Source organism: Sinocyclocheilus anshuiensis, unplaced genomic scaffold (genome assembly GCF_001515605.1).
Source record: "Sinocyclocheilus anshuiensis isolate Anshui unplaced genomic scaffold, SAMN03320099.WGS_v1.1 scaffold332, whole genome shotgun sequence".
NCBI lineage: Eukaryota > Metazoa > Chordata > Actinopteri > Cypriniformes > Cyprinidae > Sinocyclocheilus > Sinocyclocheilus anshuiensis.
Window position 1 is genome coordinate 370,597 of NW_015554181.1, and position 21,908 is coordinate 392,504.

At 35.3% G+C, this 21,908-nt stretch overlaps 2 protein-coding genes across 2 annotated transcripts in view; both read right to left on the bottom strand.

The window, feature by feature from the left end:
* Positions 1–1,330: 1,330 nt before the first annotated feature.
* Positions 1,331–14,448, bottom strand: LOC107670989 (B-cell linker protein-like). The gene is made up of 19 exons (XM_016463807.1): positions 13,989–14,448; positions 13,046–13,077; positions 12,916–12,950; positions 11,587–11,624; positions 11,077–11,170; positions 10,802–10,896; positions 10,631–10,688; positions 9,367–9,459; positions 9,239–9,267; positions 9,102–9,135; positions 8,932–9,007; positions 7,775–7,805; positions 7,657–7,690; positions 7,465–7,570; positions 4,374–4,411; positions 4,200–4,231; positions 4,010–4,093; positions 3,047–3,205; positions 1,331–1,716 (listed from the first exon to the last, which is right to left on the bottom strand). The coding sequence occupies exons 1-19, from the start codon at positions 14,346–14,348 to the stop codon at positions 1,600–1,602; spliced, it is 1,545 nt and encodes a 514-aa protein (XP_016319293.1). The 5' UTR covers positions 14,349–14,448; the 3' UTR covers positions 1,331–1,599.
* Positions 14,449–20,160: 5,712 nt separating this feature from the next.
* The window catches only part of plat (plasminogen activator, tissue), a 24,564-nt gene continuing 22,816 nt past the window's right edge, over positions 20,161–21,908 (bottom strand). The window contains exon 15 of the mRNA XM_016463888.1: positions 20,161–21,313. Within this exon, the coding sequence (XP_016319374.1) occupies positions 21,152–21,313 (162 nt within the window). The 3' untranslated portion in view covers positions 20,161–21,151. The remainder of the gene's footprint in view (positions 21,314–21,908) is intronic.

Below are 21,908 nucleotides of genomic sequence, written 5' to 3' on the forward strand. Positions count from 1 at the left end.
GGAGTGTGAGGGGGTCAGCTGTACCCTTCCGCTCGAGACGAGCATGTGACAGCAGGAACTCCCCGCTCCAGCCAGAAATACTGGGGTCTATTTCTGCACACTCACTCAGAGCAGCAGCCGCAACAACAACAACAATACTGCTGTTCTACTATCATTCATACAATACTATAGACAGTATTTTGAATTTATTTTTATATTTTCCGTTTTCATTTTAATTTACCTTTTATGATTGTGTTTGTTTTCTTTTCTTTTTTAAATGTTTACTTAATTTTTATTTCATTTTATTTGCATTCCATTTTTATTTCATTTCAAGTAATAAGTACTTCAACTTAAACTAAACTAAAACATGACACAACTGACTGAAATATTTAATGAAAGTATAAGAGTTTTTTTTAGTTATTTATTTTATTTAAATTACCAAATGCCTTTTTTTATGTCTGTTAGATTTTTTTTCTTTAAGATTTTTTATATTTTAGGTAACATTTATTTCAATTAATGTTTTTTTTTTCGATTAACAACATTTTTTAGTTTTATTTCTTTATTTAATGTTTCAGTTTAGTTTTTATTATTTATTTACATTTTAGTTTAGTTTAGTTATTTTTAGTTTTAGTAATTTAAGTACTTTAATTTAAACTAAAACTATAAAATATTCCTTCTTCAACAAACTGATGTTTTACTGAAAGTGTTTTTTAAGATTTTATTTAATACTCATTTTATTTAAATGAACAATTTAATTGAATGTTTTTGTTTCTTTTATTAAAAGTCTATTTAGTTTTATTAATTTTATTTACATTTTAGTTTGGTTATTTTTAGTAACTTTAGTTAACTGGTATGTTTTAGAAATTTAAGTACTTAAACTAAAGCTATAAAATATTCCTTTGGCAACAAATTGAAATATTTACTGAAACTGTAACTAAGTTGTTATATATTTTTCTTAACATTAATTTCAATAAACAAATGTTTAAATAGTTTCAGTTAATGCTAATAGCACTTCATAAACAAACACATGAAACATAATAAAGTAGCATGGTATTGTTTGACGTATAAATCGACATTTCAAGGATCTGTCATGTAAACATCACGCTACATTAATATGCAAATAATTTCAAAGTACCACGATGTTGATAAATATTTGATCAGATAGTACCCCGTCTGTACTGCTTTACCACTTAACATTACGATTAGCTTATAGTTTCAAAGTACAGTATCTTTACAACGCCCACATGAAATCATATTTCAGTTTCTGTCATTTAGTTTTAATTTGATTGTAAAGTTAGTGTGGGAAAAAATGCCAGAAAGGTCACATGTTGTTTTTTTCTTTATTTATTAACCATTTTACATGAGACAACAAGTTGTCCTGTAAACATTATACAGTATATGCATAGAGTTTAACTAAAGTTATTTAATGAACTCTACATAGTCACCATATTCAAAAATCCCCAAACATGAAATGTACTGAACACAAGACATACTATGAACATCGGACTGCATTACAAACACAATGTAATAAATAATTCAGGCAGAGTATGAGTGAGTGTTTGTGTGAGATCAGGGTCAGTATCAGGCGGTGGGGGTTGACATGAGAGCGGGACGGGAGCGTTAGGGCCGAACGGGGCGTGAGAGGAGAGTGCTGTGTTTAGCTTGACTCTTACGGTCGATCAGGAGGATGGGGTTCTTCATGTGATGAGAGATCATCTCCTGCAAACTGCTGAAGAGCTGCAGAACACACACACAGATCATCAGAACTATACCAATGAGAAATATTTACTGTCATGCTGCAGTTTTGCTTTGACATTATATTTTTTTCAATAACTTTTGAAAATATATACATACACACACACACACACACACATAATTATTTACTTATATATTTTTTATTTCTGACATTTTGAATCATTTTGTGTGTACATATACATTTATATATATGCACACATACACATACACAACATATATATATATACACACACACACACACACACACACACACACCCCAATACATACATGTATACAAAAACTACAAAATTACTAAAACTTTAACTAAAATGTCAAATCAAAATTATTATTTTTTATTATTATTAGAACACATTAATTTGCTTTAATGTGATATTATAAAATAGATGTTAGACCAAAAAAAATCCCTAAGGTGTTTCAAAAAGTATTTCAGGACTTAAATAGTCTTTACTTTACTTTAATACTTAAATAAAATACTTTAATATATTCCCCCCCATAAAATCCTCCAGCTGTAATGAGGAAAGAGATTTTGCGGTCACATGAGACTGAGCTTGAGCCAAAACACAAGCATTTCAACAATCCCTCTGAAAATAATTGTGTGAAGCATCATTTAATTAAATGATACATATAAAAAATTATTTGGAGTATGTTTAAAGTGCTTTAAGTTCAGCCTAAACATTAGAGCATGGTGCTGGCAACACCAAGGCCATGGGTTCGATTCCCAGGGAATGCATGAATTGAAAAAAAATGAATGCATTGTATTTCACTTTGGATAAAAGTGTCTGCCAAATGCATAAATGTGACCCTGGAGCACAAAAGCAGTCTGAAGTCGCTGGGGTATATTTGTAGCAATAGCCAACAATACATTGTATGGGTCAAAATGATAGATTTTTCTTTTATGCCAAAAATCATTAGGATATTAAGTAAAGATCATGTTCCATTAAGATATTTTGTCAATTTTCTACTGTAAATATATCAAAACTTAATTTTTGATTAATAGTATGCATTGCTAAGAACTTCATTTGGACAACTTTAAAGATGATTTTCTCAATATTTAGATTTTTTTGCACCCTCAGATTCCAGATTTTCAAATAGTTGTATCTCAGCCAAATATTGTCCTATCCTAACAAACCATACATCAATGGAAAGCTTATTTGCCCAGCTTTTTCAAAAAATGGACCCTTATGACTGGTTTTGTGGTCCAGGGTAATAACTGTGGTCCTTGTCACACTGCATGTGAATTTGAAGTGAAAGCAGACAGACAGACAGATGTGCAGACGTCACACATAACACAGATCTTCCTCTCCTCCTCTACCTCTTCCGTCTTCTTGCCCTCTTTTCCGAGCGCGTACTGTTGCGAATCCTCCAGGAAGCGCACCGGGATGTTGTAAACGGTCTGCCGGTAAAGCACGACCAGCGTGAAGGGCTGACGGTCATTCTGAGAACTGCTGTATCTGACCAGAAACGTGCCGTCCTGCCAGACACACACATGACAAATATACTGTCCAAAACTAGTGAATGTTAACTATATACATCAACAATCACATATAGAAGATAAATATGTAGCATTTAACTAAATAGAAAATACAAATTGCCTATAAACAGTGCTACATTTTTAATCGTAAATGCAGTTGTCATTATATATTTACATTTAGTCATTTAGCAGATGCTTTTACCCAAAGCGACTTACAAATGAGGACAATGGAAGCAATCAAAATCAACAAGTGCTATGATAAATATTTTACATGAATAAATATAAATATTTTATATTTTATTTTACTGCTTTATTTAGGAACAGTACAACTCGACAGAACATTCCAATTTAGATGATAAACATGAAGCATTTAAATTAAATGTATTTTATTTTCTATTTTATTTCATTAATTATTTTATACTATATTTAGTAGCTTAATTTCAGAACAATATGATTCAAATGAACATTCCCAGGATAAGCATACCAAAATAAAAATCACACATAAACAGAGACACAACTTGTTAATCCTGAGTATGGTTTTATTTTATGTCATTTTATCTTAGATTTCATTTTATTTTTTATTTTATTTTATTGCTTAATTTCAGAACAATATAACGGAATTTAGATGACAAACATGCAGCACTCAAATAAAATGTAAATATTTATATTTCATTCATTTTACATTTCATTATCATCTTTTTATTATTTTATTTTATTGCTTTAATTGAATGCAACATTGCCATTTAGACAATAAACATGCAGCATTTAAATAAAATGTAAATGTTTATATTTAAATAGACACACCTTGTTAATCCTGAGCACGGTTTCCTCCGCAGTCTTACGTTCACAAACTCCAGCAAACCACTCTTTGTCCTGTAGCCCCGCCCCCTGATCGTGAGCAAAACAGTCAGCCAATCAGAGACGGAATACAGCGACAGCTTTAGCAGTTTGTCACCAATCACAAACACTGATTGATTGTGTCTGTAGTGTTTACCTGAGCGACTGGCTTTGCTCCAAAAGAAAGCGCTGTGTGAGGAAAGAACATGAATTAAGAATATGGAAATTATGAATGATTCTTATAATTGTTTTCATGTGACATACGATAACAGTTAGTTACATCGAAAGATTACGATTTTTGAGAATAACAAAAAATAACAGATGTGCTCACCTGTGCTGTCCAGAGATGGAGGAGGAGGAGGAGAAGGACTGGAAAAACAACATATTTACTGCATTTGAGTTTGTCAGCGGATAAGAAAATATGCTTATACATACAGTTTGGTCTCGTTTTACAACTGATGGAAGTAAAAGCCTGTAGATTGAATTATAACAGACATTGTTCAAAAAGTGAAGAAGCAAATGTCACAAAGAAATGGCCCTCTTATATTTCATGACAAAAACCAAAAGGAAAGAAATTATTTTGCATAAAGTAAGCAATGCGACTTTATTTTTATGACAATTAAGCCCAAACTGACCACAAATGTTCATAAAAAAAATATATATATTTGTTTTTTTTAATGACAAATACAGGATTATTACTGTTAACTAAAGCCATAAAAACATTGTTACTTGCAATAAAATGAACATTAACTAAAATAAAGGGTAAAAAAAAACTTTTTTCAGCTAGTTGACAAGGCAACATTTCTCATTTTCATTCAAGCACTAAAATAACTAAAACTAAATCAACTAAACTAATTAAAACTAAAATGTAATAAAAACTATGGACATATTTGCAGTTTTTTTTCACCTGCTTACACACATTTTCAAAACGTTGCCTCTTTTTTTCAAAACTTTACGCACAAATGCAAGAATTGCACACACAAAATGTAAAATGCCTCACATCTCGTGCAAAATGAAGCACTGCATTCAAAATATCACAAACACATCTCAAAAGCAAACATTTGCACACACCTTTGCCATAAAAAGAAAAAATCTAATAACAACAAAAAAACATAACAAAATGACTAAAACTTTAACTGAAATTAAAATGATAACAAAATCTAATAATAGTATATCAATGATGCTAAAATAACACTAAAATCATCCAGTACTTTTTTTATTATTAAATAAAAAGCCACGTAACAAATACAACCGTGAGCTTTACTAACATTTTTACTTTACCATTTAAATATTATTTTCATATTAGATTAATGAAAATGTAATTTCTGCTTTACAGTGGACTACCAAGAATCGGTCTTGGAGGTTGGAGACATTTGCATGAAAATAATATCATTATGCAAATAATCTTCCTGTACCCAAAATAGGCTTCCAATACGGTGCATCTTATATTTCACCACCACCACAAAAAAAAAAAAAAAAGTTTTGCATAAAGAAAGCAACGTGACTGTTTGCCCAGCTTAAAGGGTTAGTCAACCAAAAATGAAAATTAGCCCATAAATTACTCACCCTCAAGTCATCCTAGGAGTATAGGTATAGGAAAGAAGACTTTCTTCTTTCAGACGAATCCAGTCTGAGTTATATTAAAAATGGTCTATGATCTTTCAAGCTGTTTAATGCCACTCAGCGGGTGTTGCAGTGCATCAGTCTAAAAGAAGTTAAATAAAAAGTGCCCATCCATAAAAATAAAAAAAGTGTCTCACACGGCTCCGGGGGGTGAACAAAGGCCTTCTGTAGCGAATCGATGCGTTTTTGTAAGAAAAATATCCATATTCAAAACGTAATAATCACTTTAATGTAGCTTGCGCTCACTGTTGTACACGGAAGCAGTTCCGGGTGGATGACGTATGAGGTCGGCTTTGCGCATGCGCCGCTCAGAAGTGATGCACGTGGAAACGCAGCTGAGAGATCAAAACAAAACAACGGTCAAGAATTAGAAGTACAAAACGAGGATTTGTAAAGAAGAATGTCGGAGGATTTCGATATAAGCCAAGAGGAGACTGGTTTTCCTTTGCTAAAGTAAGGAAACTTTGCTTCCTTTGCTCCTGTTAACAAACGTTGGTTTTCATGAGACTCACCGGCACATGTTGCTCCTGTAAACAAACGTTGGTTTTCATGAGACTCACTGGTGCATGCGCAGCGCTGACCTCATACGCCATCCGCCCGGAGCTGCTTCTGTGTACAACTGCTGGCGCAAGCTACATTAAAGTGATTATTACGTTTTGAATATGGATATTTTTCTTACAAAAACGCATCGATTCGCTACAGGAGGCCTTTGTTCACCCCCTGGAGCCGTGTGAGACACTTTTTTTATGGATGGGCGCTTTTTATTTAACTTCTTTTGAACTGATGCATGCAACACCCGCTGAGTGGCATTAAACAGCTTGAAAGATCAAAGACCATTTTTAATATAACTCTGACTGGATTCGTCTGAAAGAAGAAAGTCATATACACCTAGGATGACTTGAGGGTGAGTAATTTATGGCCTAATTTTCATTTTTGGGTGAACTAACCCTTTAAAGCTTAAATTACTAAACCTTTAATTGAAATTAAAATTTAAAAAGAAAATATAAAAATCAAATCAAACAATTAACAAAAACTATAATAGTATATCAAGTGATACTAAAACAATGCTAGAAAAATTATCTATTATTTAGTTTTATAAATTCAGCACAAATAAAAAGCAATTTAATAAACACAACAATGAGCTTTACTCGTGTTTTCCCTAATGTTTTAAATATGTGTCCCTGCAGCACAAAAGCAGTCTTAAGTCGCTGGGGTATATTTGCAGCAATAGCCAACAATACATTGTATGGGTCAAAATTATTGATTTTTCTTTTATGCCAAAAATCATTAGGATATTAAGTAAAGATCATGTTCCATGAAGATATTTTGTAACTTTCTTACCGTAAATATATCAAAACTTAACTTTTGATTAGTAATATGCATTGCTAAGAACTTCATTTGATTTTCTCAATATTTTGATTTTTTTTCCACCCTGAGATTCCAGATTTTCAAATAGTTGCATCTCGGCCGAATATTGTCCGATCCTAACAAACCATACATCAATGGAAAGCTTATTTATTCAGCTTTCAGATGATGTATAAATCTCACTTTCGAAAAATTTACCCTTATGACTGGTTTTGTGGTCCAGGGTCACATATTGTGGGGGTTTTTCACATTACATTAATTAAAAACCAGTGGACTACAGAGAAATCGCTACTACAGAGAGGAAGACATTTTCTTGAAAAAATTGTCACAATGCAATCTTAAAAACCTAAAACGTGCTTCAAATTTGTTATTTTTCTCTTTTGATTTTAGGCTGTTTCTGAACATGTAAAGAGGTAAAGGCTTCACAGACTCACCTGGCTTTGGGTTCTTTGGGGAGGATGATGGGAGGAACTGGTTTGCTGTTTAGTGCGGGTGGCAGCTGGCCAGAAAACGTGGCACGTTTTACTTCTGGCGGCAGAACTAAACGATCAGAGAGGACGTCAAATGAAGCTGTACATGTGGGTTTATATCATCATGCATGAGTTAAAACAGAACAACTCTCTAACCTTTGTTCACAGTGTCACCGATCAGGACCGAACTCTGAGGAAACGGACAAATGAATCAGTTTCTTCAGGAGAAGAAGACTGTAATGAATGCATGAATGTGTCTCAAACTAGTACTTACAGATTTGGCTCTGGGAACAGGAGGTTTCATTCTGTAAGACAAGAAGAAATGGTATTACCAAACAAGGTTCAGCAATAAGAGTCACTACCGGGATGATCTGAGTGAAAAAAAATCCCCCATTAAGTTCTCTATGATTATTCCGGATTCTAGACATGACTTGGGTTGCTCCTTTACATTGTGCATTTGTGGGATGCTTGAACTGGCAACACTAATGTTACGGGTTAAATTCTTAGGGAACACACATTGCATACTGATGAATATAAATGTATATTTAATGCACTGTAAGTTGTTTAAGATAAAAGTTGCTAAATGCATAAAGGTGATGCTAAGAACAGTAAGCAAAATAACTAATTATCAAAAACCATAATTTAACGTGAGCCTGTAATAAATGAATTTAGGCCAGCGTTATTTTAAGTATCATTTAGATACTGTTATAGTTTTAATATTTTGAATTAGTTTTTAGTTTTGTATTTTCCTTTTTCATTTTTATATAGTTAATTATTACTTACTTATAATTTGACACCAAATCAGTATCAAAGATTATATTCATGGTAAACTCAAAAACAATAAGATTTAAAATAATTTTAATAACAATACTTAAAGTGAACTGTACACAATCATTTAACAATGCATAATAAAACAACTATACAATCTTTCAAATTGATATTTGATTTTTTTTTTTTAATCTAATATTTTTCTAGGAGAAACTTTTTCAAAATGCACATTAATGTACTTGGGAGTAAAAATGTTCTTAATTTTAGTTAATTATTATTCATTTACAATTTAACGCAATATCAGCATCAAAGGCTATATCTATTGCTCAAAACTCAAATAGGATTTAAAATAGTCTTAATACTTCAGTGAATTGTATGTAATACTTTAATTAACGATATTATTTTTTACAAGCAAACTAAATAAATAAAAATAGTTTTATACAATCTTTCAAATTGATAATTTTGTTGTGTTTGTCTATAGTCTTTTAATACATTTTTATTTTAGTTTTAGTTATTTCATCAAGTTAAAAATGCAGAAATGCTGCTTCGGCAACTAGCTGAAAATTAGATTTTATTTAGAGTAAAAAAAATATATATATATTTTTTTTTAAATATGGTTTTAGTTTTATTTTATGATAATAACCCTGATTTAGACATGCATACATTGGTGGTGGCGGGTCTCGTCCTACAGTTTTAGGAGGCAATGGCATGCGGGCCGGGCTTCGGGGTGCAGGCGGTTCTGGAAAAGATAAAATAATTAATGACATACGAGTTTTAAGTCACTTTATCATTCTATAAAATCATTTTAAGTTATAAATACGTGGAGCGCTGACCTGCTACAGGTTCTAGATAGGTGCCATCATCATCCTGACAGAAACAAATATAAAGTGAAATGAAAATGATCACGATATCTGACAAGAATTAACACTTTTTTTTTTCTTTATCATTTTGGATGCTCAGTCATGTTTACCTGCCCTTCATTTGGGTCCAAGTAAACATCTGGAAGGTCAGAGAGTACAGTAACTAAACATGCAGTGTGTCATCAAATAATACTGTAGTATCCGATATAAATATCTGTGAACATAGTGTTGAAATAACCTTCGTCTTGCTGAGGGGCCGGTGGAGGTCTCATCGGGGGTCTCTTAGGAGGGGCTTTTTTACCAGGTTTATCTTTACGTATTACCTCAGGAGCTAGAAAATATTAAGTTGGAGAGTTTTATTGTAGACTAGGCCATCCATTTTTCTCTGAAGATTGTTTTGAATGAAATTAATACTTGTATTCAGCAAGGATGCATTAAATTGTTCAAAAGTAACAGTGAAGACATTTACAATGTTACAAATAGTTTCTATTTCTAATAAATGCTGTTCTTTTCAACTTCTTATTCATCAAAGATTCCTGAAAAATAAAATGTATCATAGTTTCCACAAAATATTAATCAGCACAAGTCAAGTCACCATTATTTATGTAGCACTTTTCAACATTGATAATAATCAGAAATGTTTCTCGAGCAGCAAATCAGCATATTAGAATGATTTCTGACGATCATGTGACACTGAAGACTGGAGTAATGATGCTGAAAATTCAGCTTTGATCACAGGAATAAATTAAATTTTACATTATATTCACATAGAAAACAGTTATTTTAAAGGGGTCATACGATGTTGCTAAAAAGAACATTATTTTGTGTATTTGGTGTAATGAAATGTGTTTATGCGGTTTAAGGTTAAAAAAAACACATTATTTTCCACATACTGTACATTATTGTTTCTCCTCTATGCCCCGCCTTTCTGAAACGCGTCGATTTTTACAAAGCTCATCGGTCTGAAAAGCGAGGTGTGCTGTGATTGGCCAGCTATCCAGTGCGTTGTGATTGGCCGAATACCTCAAGCGTGTGACGGAAATGTTACGCCCCTCACCATATTGTGATGCCGTGTCCCGGCGTGAGCGACGAGACATAAACATGAAAACCCATTATAAACGAGCATTTGTTATATCCAGTGGGGACATAATTATGGATTATAATGACTTATACTGTCTTTTTACGTGTTGCATTGCATTGGGCATAAACATAAAACCATGTCTGCATTTTCTTCCCACACAGTGACATAGACATGTGGAGGCGTGTTAGAACGAGTCGTTTTAGGTAGGCGTGGTTGACTTTAACCATGGATTTGAGTGGATTTGAGACTTTAGTCTTTGCAACTTTACAGATCTTCTTTAATGACCCCTTTAAATAACTATATAATAATATTTTGCAATATTACTGTTTTTACTGTATTCTTACTCTGATAAATCCTTGATCCTGCATCAAAAAATTATTCTTTCTTTTCCTAATTCATGAGCTTGTTTTCAGAGACTCACGTTTGCTATCATTGGGGTCGATGTAAAACTGCTCCGGGTCGTGAGGCGGCTCTGGCTTCTAGAAGCAAAAGAAACACACAGCTGAATCTAAAAGCTACACAAGCCTCTTCTGTGAAATAAACTCACAATAAAGGCTAAGACACAGATATTGCAGTAATTTAGATGTTTTACCATGCTTTTCCCTATCGGGGTGATCTTGGCCGGTCGTGGCGGCAGTGCTGCCTGTCTTTTGGGAGTAACAGGGTTCGGGTTTCGATCCGGATAACCTGAGGAAAAACAAACGCTACATTAGACACTAAAATATTATCACATTAAATATGAATTTATCAGCATTATTAATAGATAGACAGACAGACAGACAGACAGACAGACAGACAGATAGATAGATAGATAGATAGATAGATAGATAGATAGATAGATAGATAGATAGATAGATAGATAGATACCCAGGTAAACATTCTCCTCTACTTGGCGCGGTTGGACTTTAATGGTGGGACGTTCACATGGTGGAGCTTCATATGTATCACCATCTTCCTCATCCTGAAAATGGTTGAGTTTGATCAGATGTGTATAAAAGAAGCTCACATGCATCCATAATTGGGTCACAAGAGGTAAATAGTCATATGCAATGATGTTATTAATTATGGTTCAGATTAGCCATTTAAGGGGCAAGAGAAACATCTTTTTATATTGACGATCATTCAAAAGTAGCTATGTATTCCCAACATGCGATGTGCCAACATTTTGAGAGGTTCTGAGAAAATGCTAATGTCATGTGGGATTGAGTTTCTTATACTAATAAACTGTTGACCTCACAGCTCTCAGAGAAGACTGATGGACAGTAGATGTAGGGAAGTGATACCTCCTGGAGACACAACGGGAAGTATGAATGTTCCCACACCTTTTAACTTTGTATGACTATGTGTTTAGACAAGTGATATTTGCACAATACTTACAAATTCCCCCTCTGGCCAGCCATATCCAGAACTGTTATCTACAAAGAATTGAAAGGTTTAAATGAGATCACATGAAATGTGAAATAATAAAGTCCTACAGATCAATAATAGATTGCATTTATAATTTCACCTGAACGTCAGTACATATTTTTGTGTTTAACTGCAGTTGATAAACCTACTACTAGAATATTACAAGATAAAATGTATTTAAAAAACATAAAATCAATGATTCTTCGAATGCAACCACAATAATTAAGATACACATCACATTAACGGTGATAACCAATAAATAAATAAATAAATACGAGCTCTGAATAATCGCCACTACAAGTAGCCTAACTTCTTGCGACAACAAACACAACAGCATAAGAAGTAAACCGTAAAACAATAACATTAACACAGTACACAGGAATGTGTATTATTTATTCGTGCCGCGGTGCATGTAGGGAACTTGAGTTGATCTTCAAGAACGCCAGCATTCGACAGAAACGCGACAAACCGCCAATAAACTTTAGAAGAAACGCAGAAAATAAGTCACAGATAAGCAAAACGCTTGTGTTTGGATTATTTGCGTCTTTGGTGCTCTTGCTGTTTACTGTTAAAGCACTTTGGGTTGACAGAACGAAAAAAAATGTGATGATAACGAAAATTGGCGCACTGCGTCAGTGCCATATTTGATGCTGCTTTGAGGTTTGTTTGACTTCCGAAACCTTTTTCTGGGCACAAAACTTACGGTAGACAAAAACTCCATAAAATAGTATTGAAAGTTGTGAAATCACTTGATCGAGGACAGTGTGTGTGCCATTGTAAATACTGTAAGCCGATCCCTCACAGCCTCATTTTCATCCGAGTTAAATTATATGGCGCCTAATTTGACTAACCAGCTTTTCTGCCTTTTTAAAAGGTCTAGACTAGTTGTTTTTTTATGCGTGTTTGTAAATGTTTAAAACACGTGAGGTGTTTATAGGCCGTATTTATTTTCATTTTATTTACTCATATTTTACAGATTGCTGTAGCTGATTTTCACCGCTATTTTAACTTGTTTTTGCTTTTGTATACAGTTCTGCCAAACATATTATTCTTATATGTACAGTTGATATAACCTCATACTAATTTAGAAGCTACATAGTTTTTTGTACTTTTATTAATTAATGTATTAAATATTTTAACTGCAGTATGCTAAAAGGTGATTAAAACTGAAATAGCACGTCACAAGTTATCCTTTATACCTTTGTTTTAACCTAAAATCCTAATGTTTGTGAGAAAGTACATGAATATTTTGTTCTAATAATGTTTTTACACAGGTACGGCATGTTGTCATCAAAGCACCTGTTCTCCTGGGTGGAGCTGGTGGTCCGCTATGTCTGTACAGAAGAAAAATAACAGGTAAATTAGACAGTTATGCAAGATTTAGAGGATAAAAATGTAATGTTTGATTAAAAATGACTTTAGTATTTACAGTAGAGATGGTTTCAACTTCCCAAAGAAACTCTAAAAATAAAGAAAACGTCATTTTGGGTGACCAAAACACTCGAGAACGAGAACAATATGCGTTTATCTTTGCTAGCTGGTTTTGTTAAACACTTCCCGGATATTAAAAGATTATGTAAATATGTGGATGGAGAGTGTAGAAATGCTATAGTACGATGGAACATTTCACTATATGTAATATTATGAATATAAATAATATTTCATTTGTCAACACTCAATCAAACGGCTGCTTATCTTGATTTAGAAATACACATAGACGAATACTGTAGGTCATTGTTATTCACTTCTCTTTTGTTGCTACACGTACATCAGAGAGAAAACACAGCAGATAACTTTGACTATTTAATTCATAAAAGCAATGTTGTACTTTAAAGATATGCAAACAGGTTTAGTAATGTTCTGACTGAAGGTGAAGACATAAATATACGCAGTTTAAGGCATTAAATGTAATGTTGGGGGAAAAAGGTGCAAAAATAAGCATATATTGACAGCATAAAACAAAATAGTGTCATAACTGGAATGACTAGATAAGAGGAAGCTGAAACAGTGCCATTTTCCGGTTTTTATCAGATAGGTGGTTCAAATGCATCAGACAGAGAACAATGTGGCGTTTTATTCACTGCGAATGTGGAGCTGAAACATTAGCGTGTTAAAGTAGAAAAGCAGAAATTCAAAACTATCTAACCTTTCTGAAAGGTATACATGTACAGTATCTGACATCAATTCCAGGTAATAAATGACACTAGTGCTTGGATGTTGCCACTTCACATTATGATTACATTTATGTTAACGTATAAAACAGTGTTCGTAGCATCTAAAACCAACTCAAATGCCAATAACATGTTAATTTCATCTTCAAATGCATTGCTAAATGTCTAACATACAACTAAATAGAAATAATTGTACTTTACCATGATACATGAGGCGTTCAGTTCATCAGGAAGCTCTCTGCTGTGAGGTTTGGATGCAAATCTCCCAGAACTTTGAATGCGAGTCCAGTAAGTAGCGTGCTGGAGATGTGTGTGTCTTGTGTGTGTGTGTGTGTGTGTATGTGTGAGAGTATTTGCATAGCAGGTGGATGATTTAGCAGGTAGCTGATTATCCCTGTTAATAACAGAAAGACCTTCAACTGGCTCTGAGTTCACTAAAGCACTTTGTTCGCTCTCTCGTTTGATGTTTAAAGGCATCTGACCACAGATGGCGAGGTGAAAGAAAGAAGAAGTGTTATCAAGCCTTTCAGAGGAACAGAGTTTGATGACACGAGACAACATCACAGCAGACCATCTGTGAACGTCTCCAAACCCTGCTGATCAGTTCCTGAGCTCAACCTGATGATGGCAGTGTGAACACACTGAATGCCCACATGATCCACCAACATTCACACACACAAATTAACTATTAATTGGTCCTGTTTGTGCAGTTACATACCAGAAATCTGATTTTTTTTTTTTTTTTAAACAGATAAAAACCAGTTTCCTTCATGCTTTTGGTAGTTATCTGTCTCTAATAGCAGTGTTTTTCGGCATGAGGCTGGACAGACACATGATGGGTTATTATGAGGAAAGATTCGAACCATTTAATATGGAGTCACAGAGAAGTTGCAGGTCAGAAGATCACTGGCAGAAGTCTTACACAAACACTGGATCTGTAGGATGGCTCACGCTGTTCTTCTCATCGGCTGTCTACTCGCCACAATCAGCTGCTTAACCACAGGTAGCATTCACATCAGCCGCACTGTAATCCGTGTCAGATTTTGACCGTTTTCAATACAAAATTAGATCCACCACTGATTTCATTAATTATAATCACTTTGAGAGACTGAGAAGCACCACCCCATCAGGAATGATAATTCAACAGTACAGATGATCTGATTGTTGATATCAAACATTTCTTTAATTCCACAGCTCAAACTACCTGGACTGGCTACGGATACTACAACTACCACATCAATTACCTCCTTACCTGTTACAATACCACCTACACCAGCATTACAACACCGCCTACACCAGCACCAACTACAACACCACCTACAGTCATGGCCAAAAGTTTTGGCAGTGACAAATTTTGTGCTTTGCAAAGTTTGCTGCTTCAGTATTTGTAGATTATTTTTTCACATGTTTCTATGGTATACTGAAAAACAATGATAAGCATATCATAAGTTTTAAAGGCTTTTATTGGCAAAAAATATATAATGAGTCAATATTTACAATGTTGACCCTTGTTCTTCATAACCTCTGCAATTCGCTCTGGCATGCTGGATATTAGCTTCTCGGCCAAATCCTGACTGATGGCGATCCATTCTTGCCTTATTAGTTCTTAGAGTTGATCACAATTTGTGGGCTTCTGCTTGTCCACTCGCCTTTTGAGGACTGGCCACAGGTTCTCTATGGGATTGCGATCCAGGGAGTTGCCTGGCCACGGATCCAAAATTTCAATGTAATGATCTTCGAGCCACTTCTTTATAACTCTTGCTTTGTGACATGGTGCTCCATCATGCTGGAAAATGCAGGGATCATCACCAAATTGCTCATGGATCGTTGGAAGAAGTCGCTCTTGCTGGACGTTTTGATACCATTCTTTATTCCTGGCAGTGTTTTGGGGCAGAATTATGAGAGAGCCCACTCCCTCGGTTGAAAAGCAACCCCACACATGAATGGTCTCAGGATGCTTCACTGTTGGCACGACACAGGACTCATGGTAGCGTTCACCTTTTCTTCTTCAAACAATCGATTTTCCAGATGTCCCAAACAGTCGAAAGGGAGTGTCATCAGAGAAAATAACTTTGCCCCAGTCTTCTGCTGTCCAATCCTTGTACTTCCCGCAGAATTTCAGTCTGTCCTTGATGTTTTTCTTGGAGAGAAGTGGCTTCTTTGCTGCCCTTCTTGACACCAGGCCGTTGTCCAAAAGTCTTGGCCTCACTGTGTGTGCAGATGCTCTCACACCAACCTGCTGCCATTCCTGAGCAAGCCCTGCACTGCTGGTGACACGATTCTGTAGCTGACTCCTCAGGAGGAGACGGTCCTGGTGCTTGCTGGACACTCTGGGACATCCTGAAGACTTCTTCACTGCAGTCGAACCTCTCTCCTTGGAAGTTCTTGATGATCCGGTAAATGGTTCTTTCAGGGTGCAATATTCTTTGTAGCAATTTCCTTGCATGTGAGGCCTTTTTGATGCAAAGCGATGATGGCTGCACGTGTTTCTTTGGAGGTAACCATTGCTAACAAAAACACAATGATTGGAAGCGCTTCTTCCCTCCTTTTACAGCAGGGGTGTCCAAACTCGGTCCTGGAGGGCCGGTGTCCTGAAGAGTTTAGCTCCAACCCCAATTAAACACACCTGAACCAGCTAATCAAGCTCTTACAGCCTATCTCTCTTTCTTTCAGTAGCGGAAATTTAAATGTGAGATTCTGGAAACGAGAACTGAATTTAGCGGGAACGGTCGGGTCGGGAAGAAAATTATTCTAAGCGGACAACAGGTGAACAAAGAGTGAATATAGCAGGAGCGGGTGGGTGCGGAATAGAACCTTGCGGGAGTGGGACTAAAAAAACAGTCCCGCGCAGACCTCTACAGCGCACCGCACTCTTGCGTTGGTTGCTGCGGTAGTCCCACGATAGTGCAGGTCTCTACTCGGAAGGTGCCTGTTATAATGTTATAATCGAGGCTCTGTATTTGTAGTTTTCAATAGCACAACTGCAGCTCCACCCAAAGGTAATTAGGGTCCAAGCATCGCGAGGAGTCCGAGGACCCTATTGGAACTCCTCCAATTCATTCATCATTGTGTGCATATAAATGTGTAGGTCAAGGTTTTACCATCACTATTGCACCCGAACCTGAAATCTCAAAAATTAGTTTTGGTATTTTGCATGTTCTCACAGTACTCACTATTCTCGAGATGAAGGTGAAGACGTTTTTGACTGAAGAAGAGTGTCAGGCTGAACTGCTTGAGGTGAGAGGAGCATTTCTGACTGTTTGATAATTGCACTACACGCTAAATGTACTGTGATGGGAATCGACAGTGTAGGCGGACTAGGAGGGTGAACCAACTCCAGGGTAAGGCTAAAAGCAGCCAAATGTATTAAACATTATAAACCCATCTTTTTAAGAGCCAGACATGGGTGTCATGTAGGCAAAAAAAAATGAATTTGTATTTAACGTGATTACACTTTAATAAAAACGTTAGAAATTGATAATTATATAACGTTTCCTTTCCACTGTTATTCAAACAGCGAATAAATTATATCTACACTCTAAAAAATGCTGGGTTGTTTCAACCCAATGTTGGGTCAAATATGGACTAACCCAACTGTTGGGTTAAATTTTGGTTACATTTTTAAATTACCTTTTTAACCCAACAGTTGGGTTAGTCCATATTTGACCCAACATTGGGTTGAAACAACCCAGCATTTTTTAGAGTGTAGAAAGTGACATTATCACTAACATTGATCTATCGCGAGTTTAAGCACTCTCAAAAAAATTTAACTATCGTTATAATCACTGAAGCTGTATACACTGTTAAATTAATCTCTTACTTACATTGTACATACATCTGCGCTTTGTTGTTTATGATGAGAGAATTCGCAAGAGTCCGGAATTCAGTCGGCGAACGCGCGCGCACTCAACAAAACTGATGAGTGTGAGCGATGACTAGTCTGAACGCTTCTGATTGGCCATTGCATTCCTAAGCTCAACAGATATGTGTGTGATTGGTTCAAATGCGCAACACTGTAAAAACGCCTAAAAGGAAATACGGTGCATCATGAGCAGATCTCAACTTAATGCCGCAATCGACACGGTCTATTCATATTCACTTTGTTAGCAACAGACGTAATAGATTAAATTTGTTTGTGCAGGGGCATTGTTGTCCAATTTAGTGGCATTTTTGCCCCAAGTCCCCGTGGCCAGCCTTACACACGCTCCGCCTATGACAGTTTTAGCTATGTAAACGAAAGGATGCCTGTGTTTAGACAAACTATAAAACAAATCACTAGCATCAAGTTTCAGCCTCAGTCATTCTACAATCAAGTTGATAGTGAACAGGTGTGGCGTCATGTTCCTTTAAGGCCCCAAAGTGATTTTTTTTGGCTAATATAACTTTTTTAGCGTTTCTATTCTGTGGCTGATTAGAAATCCTACATTATTGCTTGTTGTTCTGAACCATAAAAGTGCATCTTCTATGTGAATTGGGACACAGCTTTATTGTGCGCTGCTGCTTCTGAACCTGCTGTTTTCTCACTTCCAGTAATTTTTTTTCTCAGGTTGGCAAAGTGCTGGAGAGTTTCTTAAGAGCGAATAATACTGACATCTTCTCTGTTAAAGTCATGAAAATTAAACCGGTATCACCATAGGACTGAGTCAAAAATCGGCTGAGAGGAACAGACATGAATAAATGCTCATCACCGCCGAACTTTAGATTATATATGTTGGTGGTTCAACAAAATGCAAGTGTCTGTGTATGTGTGAAGCAAACTATGAAATGAATGTGTAAGAAAAGTTCAGATTTATTATCTGTTCTCATGGCAATCCACTGCTGCTGTTTTGACATTGTCTTCATTTTTCTGTTTTTGATATTTGTGTATGAGGATCGCACTGAAATTATGAGGAAGAAATCTTGTGAACTCAAACAGTAAGAAAACGAAAACAAGCAAATGATTAAAACTGTCATTGTTGGGTTTCGTGATCATTAGTGCTCGGTGTGTTTCCTGCTGCTGCTCCATGACTTTGTTCAGTAGATGTTGCATGAAGCTTTTCTAGGAAATATGGAAACCAATGACCAGATTTTGTCAGCAGCTGCAGAGTTTGGCCTCCACTGTCCTGAAACCCATTCAACTATGAGAAGAAATTCTTATTTTATACCAGACTGCTTCATCAGGACCATACACCAGTGTGAGACGGCTTTATAAAATAATGTCGTCATTGCATGATTTTTAATCAACTACGGTTTTAATTAGTTCTGACTTTTTAGGACATTTTCCCAGACTTAGAGAGCATGTTTTTATGGAAGCCCATTTCTGCCACTAAATTAAAAAAAAAGTAAATGCGATTTTTTTAAATCTCACAATATATAGAGATATAAACTCACAATTCTGACTTTTTTCTCAGAATTGCGTGATATAAACTCATCACTGTGAATTATAAAGTCAGACTAGCGGGATACAATCTTGCAATTGCAAGGGAAAAAGTCAAAATTGCAAGATAAAAACTCCAATTCCGACTTTTTTTCCTCACAATTGCGAGTTTAAATCGGCTTTTAATATAATATAAACTCGCAATTCTGAGAAAAAAAGTCACAATTGCGAAATATATCTCACACAATTGTGAGTTTATGTCTCGCAATTCACTTTATTTCTCAGAATCGCAATTCTTAGTTTTTTCTCGCAACTGTGTTTATATCATGCAATAATGACTTTATAAATCGCAACTTCGTTTATATCGCAAGTTTGACTTCATTTCTCAGAATTGTGACAAACTCGCAATTGCGTTATAAAGTCACAATTGCGAGATATATCACAATTATGAGTTTATATCTCACAATTCTGACTTTATTTCTCCGAATTTTGAGTTTAGCTCAATTTTTATTTTTTTTCTCGCAATTGTTAGTTTATATCACTCAATTGTGACTTTTTTTCTCGCAAATCTGACTTTTTCCTTGCAATTGCTAGTTTAAATCTCGCAATTGCAGCTATTCATATAATATAAACTCGCAATTCTGAGAAAAAAGTCACAATTGTGAAATATATCTTTTTTTGTGACAATTGTGACTTTATTTCTCAGAATTGCGAGTTTAGCTCAATTTTTTGTTTTTTTTTTCTCACAATTGTGAGTTTATATCATGCAATACTGACTTTATAACTCGCAACTTCGAGTTTATATAGCAATTTTGAGAAATAAAAGGCAGAATTGCGAGTTTGTATCACGCAATGAAGAGAAAAAAGTCAGAATTGCGAGATGTAAACTCGGAATTGCACGAAAAAAAATCAGAATTGTTTGATAAAAACTAAGTCACAATTACTTTTTTCATTTTTTTTTCCGTGGCGGAAACAGGCTTCCATATGTTTTATTTAAAGGAAATAAACGCAAGGAAATTAGCTTTTGCTGCAAGACTCCTGAAGGCTCTGAAATGACTTTTATTTTGTAACTGTTTCGCAGTTTTTCCTGAAATCACTCACCCATTATCCAGTTTTGACTAAATAAACAGTGTGAATTCACAAAACACTTGCTGAAAAAAAAACGATCATCTTCTGAATCTGAAATAAATATTTTCATACAGAAGACAAAGAACAGTTTCCATTTCACGTTTTATAAAATGTCAGGGGGAAAATAGCATACAAGCATTTACTGTATGAAAACAATAACTTAGCACTAGCTTCTCATGTGTATAAAATGGTATAAAAGATGTTAAATAGTTAAATATTAACTTAATGTGCATCCCAACATCTAAAGTCTGCAATAATATTAGATCTGGAAATCGCTAAAGACATTTTGCAGTCAAACAAGTCATATTAAATACAGTCAAATTAATGTGTTTGGATCAACGCAGCAACACTGACCACCAAAACGAACGTCTCTCTGACCCAGCAGATGTTTAGTGTTAAAAATAATTACGATTTAACAAGCATTATAAAGAGTCACATAACATTCAAAAGTGCCATCAGTCGCTCACTCACATCTTCACTATTTAAAAGCAAAGCGAAAGTGCCTCTAAATCCATTATAAGTTTAAAACAAAGTACTTTTAATAGATCTTGTGCATCAGAGTTTGCACTTTAGCACCCTTATTATCATGCATTTCTCATGTTGTCCTTTTGTAAATTGAAGGCCACGTTGTGTGTTGTAAATTAAAAACAGTTTTTGGAGTCAGATTTCTCGTCCCGTGTGAAACATGATGTACAATGACTGACTCGCAGCATCTGTCGTATTCCCATGTCTCCTCCTTAAATGCCACTCAAACCCACAGAGCAGGTCAAATGTAGTCCAGTAGGTGTGAAGGTCGGTGAATGCGAGGTGTTTTCACCATCACCTTATTTTCCGTACCTGACAGTCACTGTATTTTGTGCGAATGCTGTTCGTTTGCGTCTCAGTTCGCTCTCATCTTGCTGGAGATCCAGTTTGTGTAGTTTGTGACACGCGTGTAAACGCCAGGCGTGTCTTTCTTCCCGCAGCCGTCGCCCCAGCTGATCAAACCCATCAGAGTCATCCTGCCATTTTTGGGACACACCAGAGGACCACCGGAATCCCCCTGAAGAACGAGCAGGAGAAACCGATCAATCAACACGCACAAATCATTCACGTAACGCACAGTGTTGGGGTTAACGCATTACAAGTAACGCGAGCTACGTAATCAGATTACTTTTTTTAAGTAACTAGTAAAGTAACATTACTTTTTAATTTAAGAAGGAAATATCTGAGTTACTTTTTTAAAAAGTAACTCCAGTTACTTTGTTTTCCCATGTATTGACTGACAGCTCTGGTGTTGCCATGTTGAGAGAAATCGGGAGTAAGTGCAGAGCGTTGTGTGTGAACATGATGCTTACTGTAGTTCTAGACTAAATATGAACATGTTTACTCATCTCACCTGCACATAAACAGATTCAGTATTCCTCAAAATGAATAAAAACAGTCAAATGCAAAGTCAGATTATTACGCAAACCTGCAATTGTTTTAACCCTTGTGCAACCTTTTGGACATTTTTGTCTTTTTTAGTTTTTTTAGCATTTCGCCTGTGTTATTGCCAAATGCATATATTTTGGCACAGGTGTGTATTTTTATTGGAATTTTACTATTTCACTTCAATTTCCTTTAATAAATCTGTTTTGCACTAGGTACAAAAAATG

Bases quoted from the DNA above. Each gene is read 5' to 3' on its own strand.
- LOC107670989 (XM_016463807.1), bottom strand. From the start codon at position 14,348: ATGTTGTCTCGTGTCATCAAACTCTGTTCCTCTGAAAGGCTTGATAAC. The intron at 7,691-7,774 runs GTAAGTACTAGT...CCGTTTCCTCAG, and splicing joins CTGTTCCCAGAGCCAAATCT to AGTTCGGTCCTGATCGGTGA. The intron at 4,094-4,199 runs GTAAACACTACA...GCTCACGATCAG, and splicing joins GAGCAAAGCCAGTCGCTCAG to GGGGCGGGGCTACAGGACAA.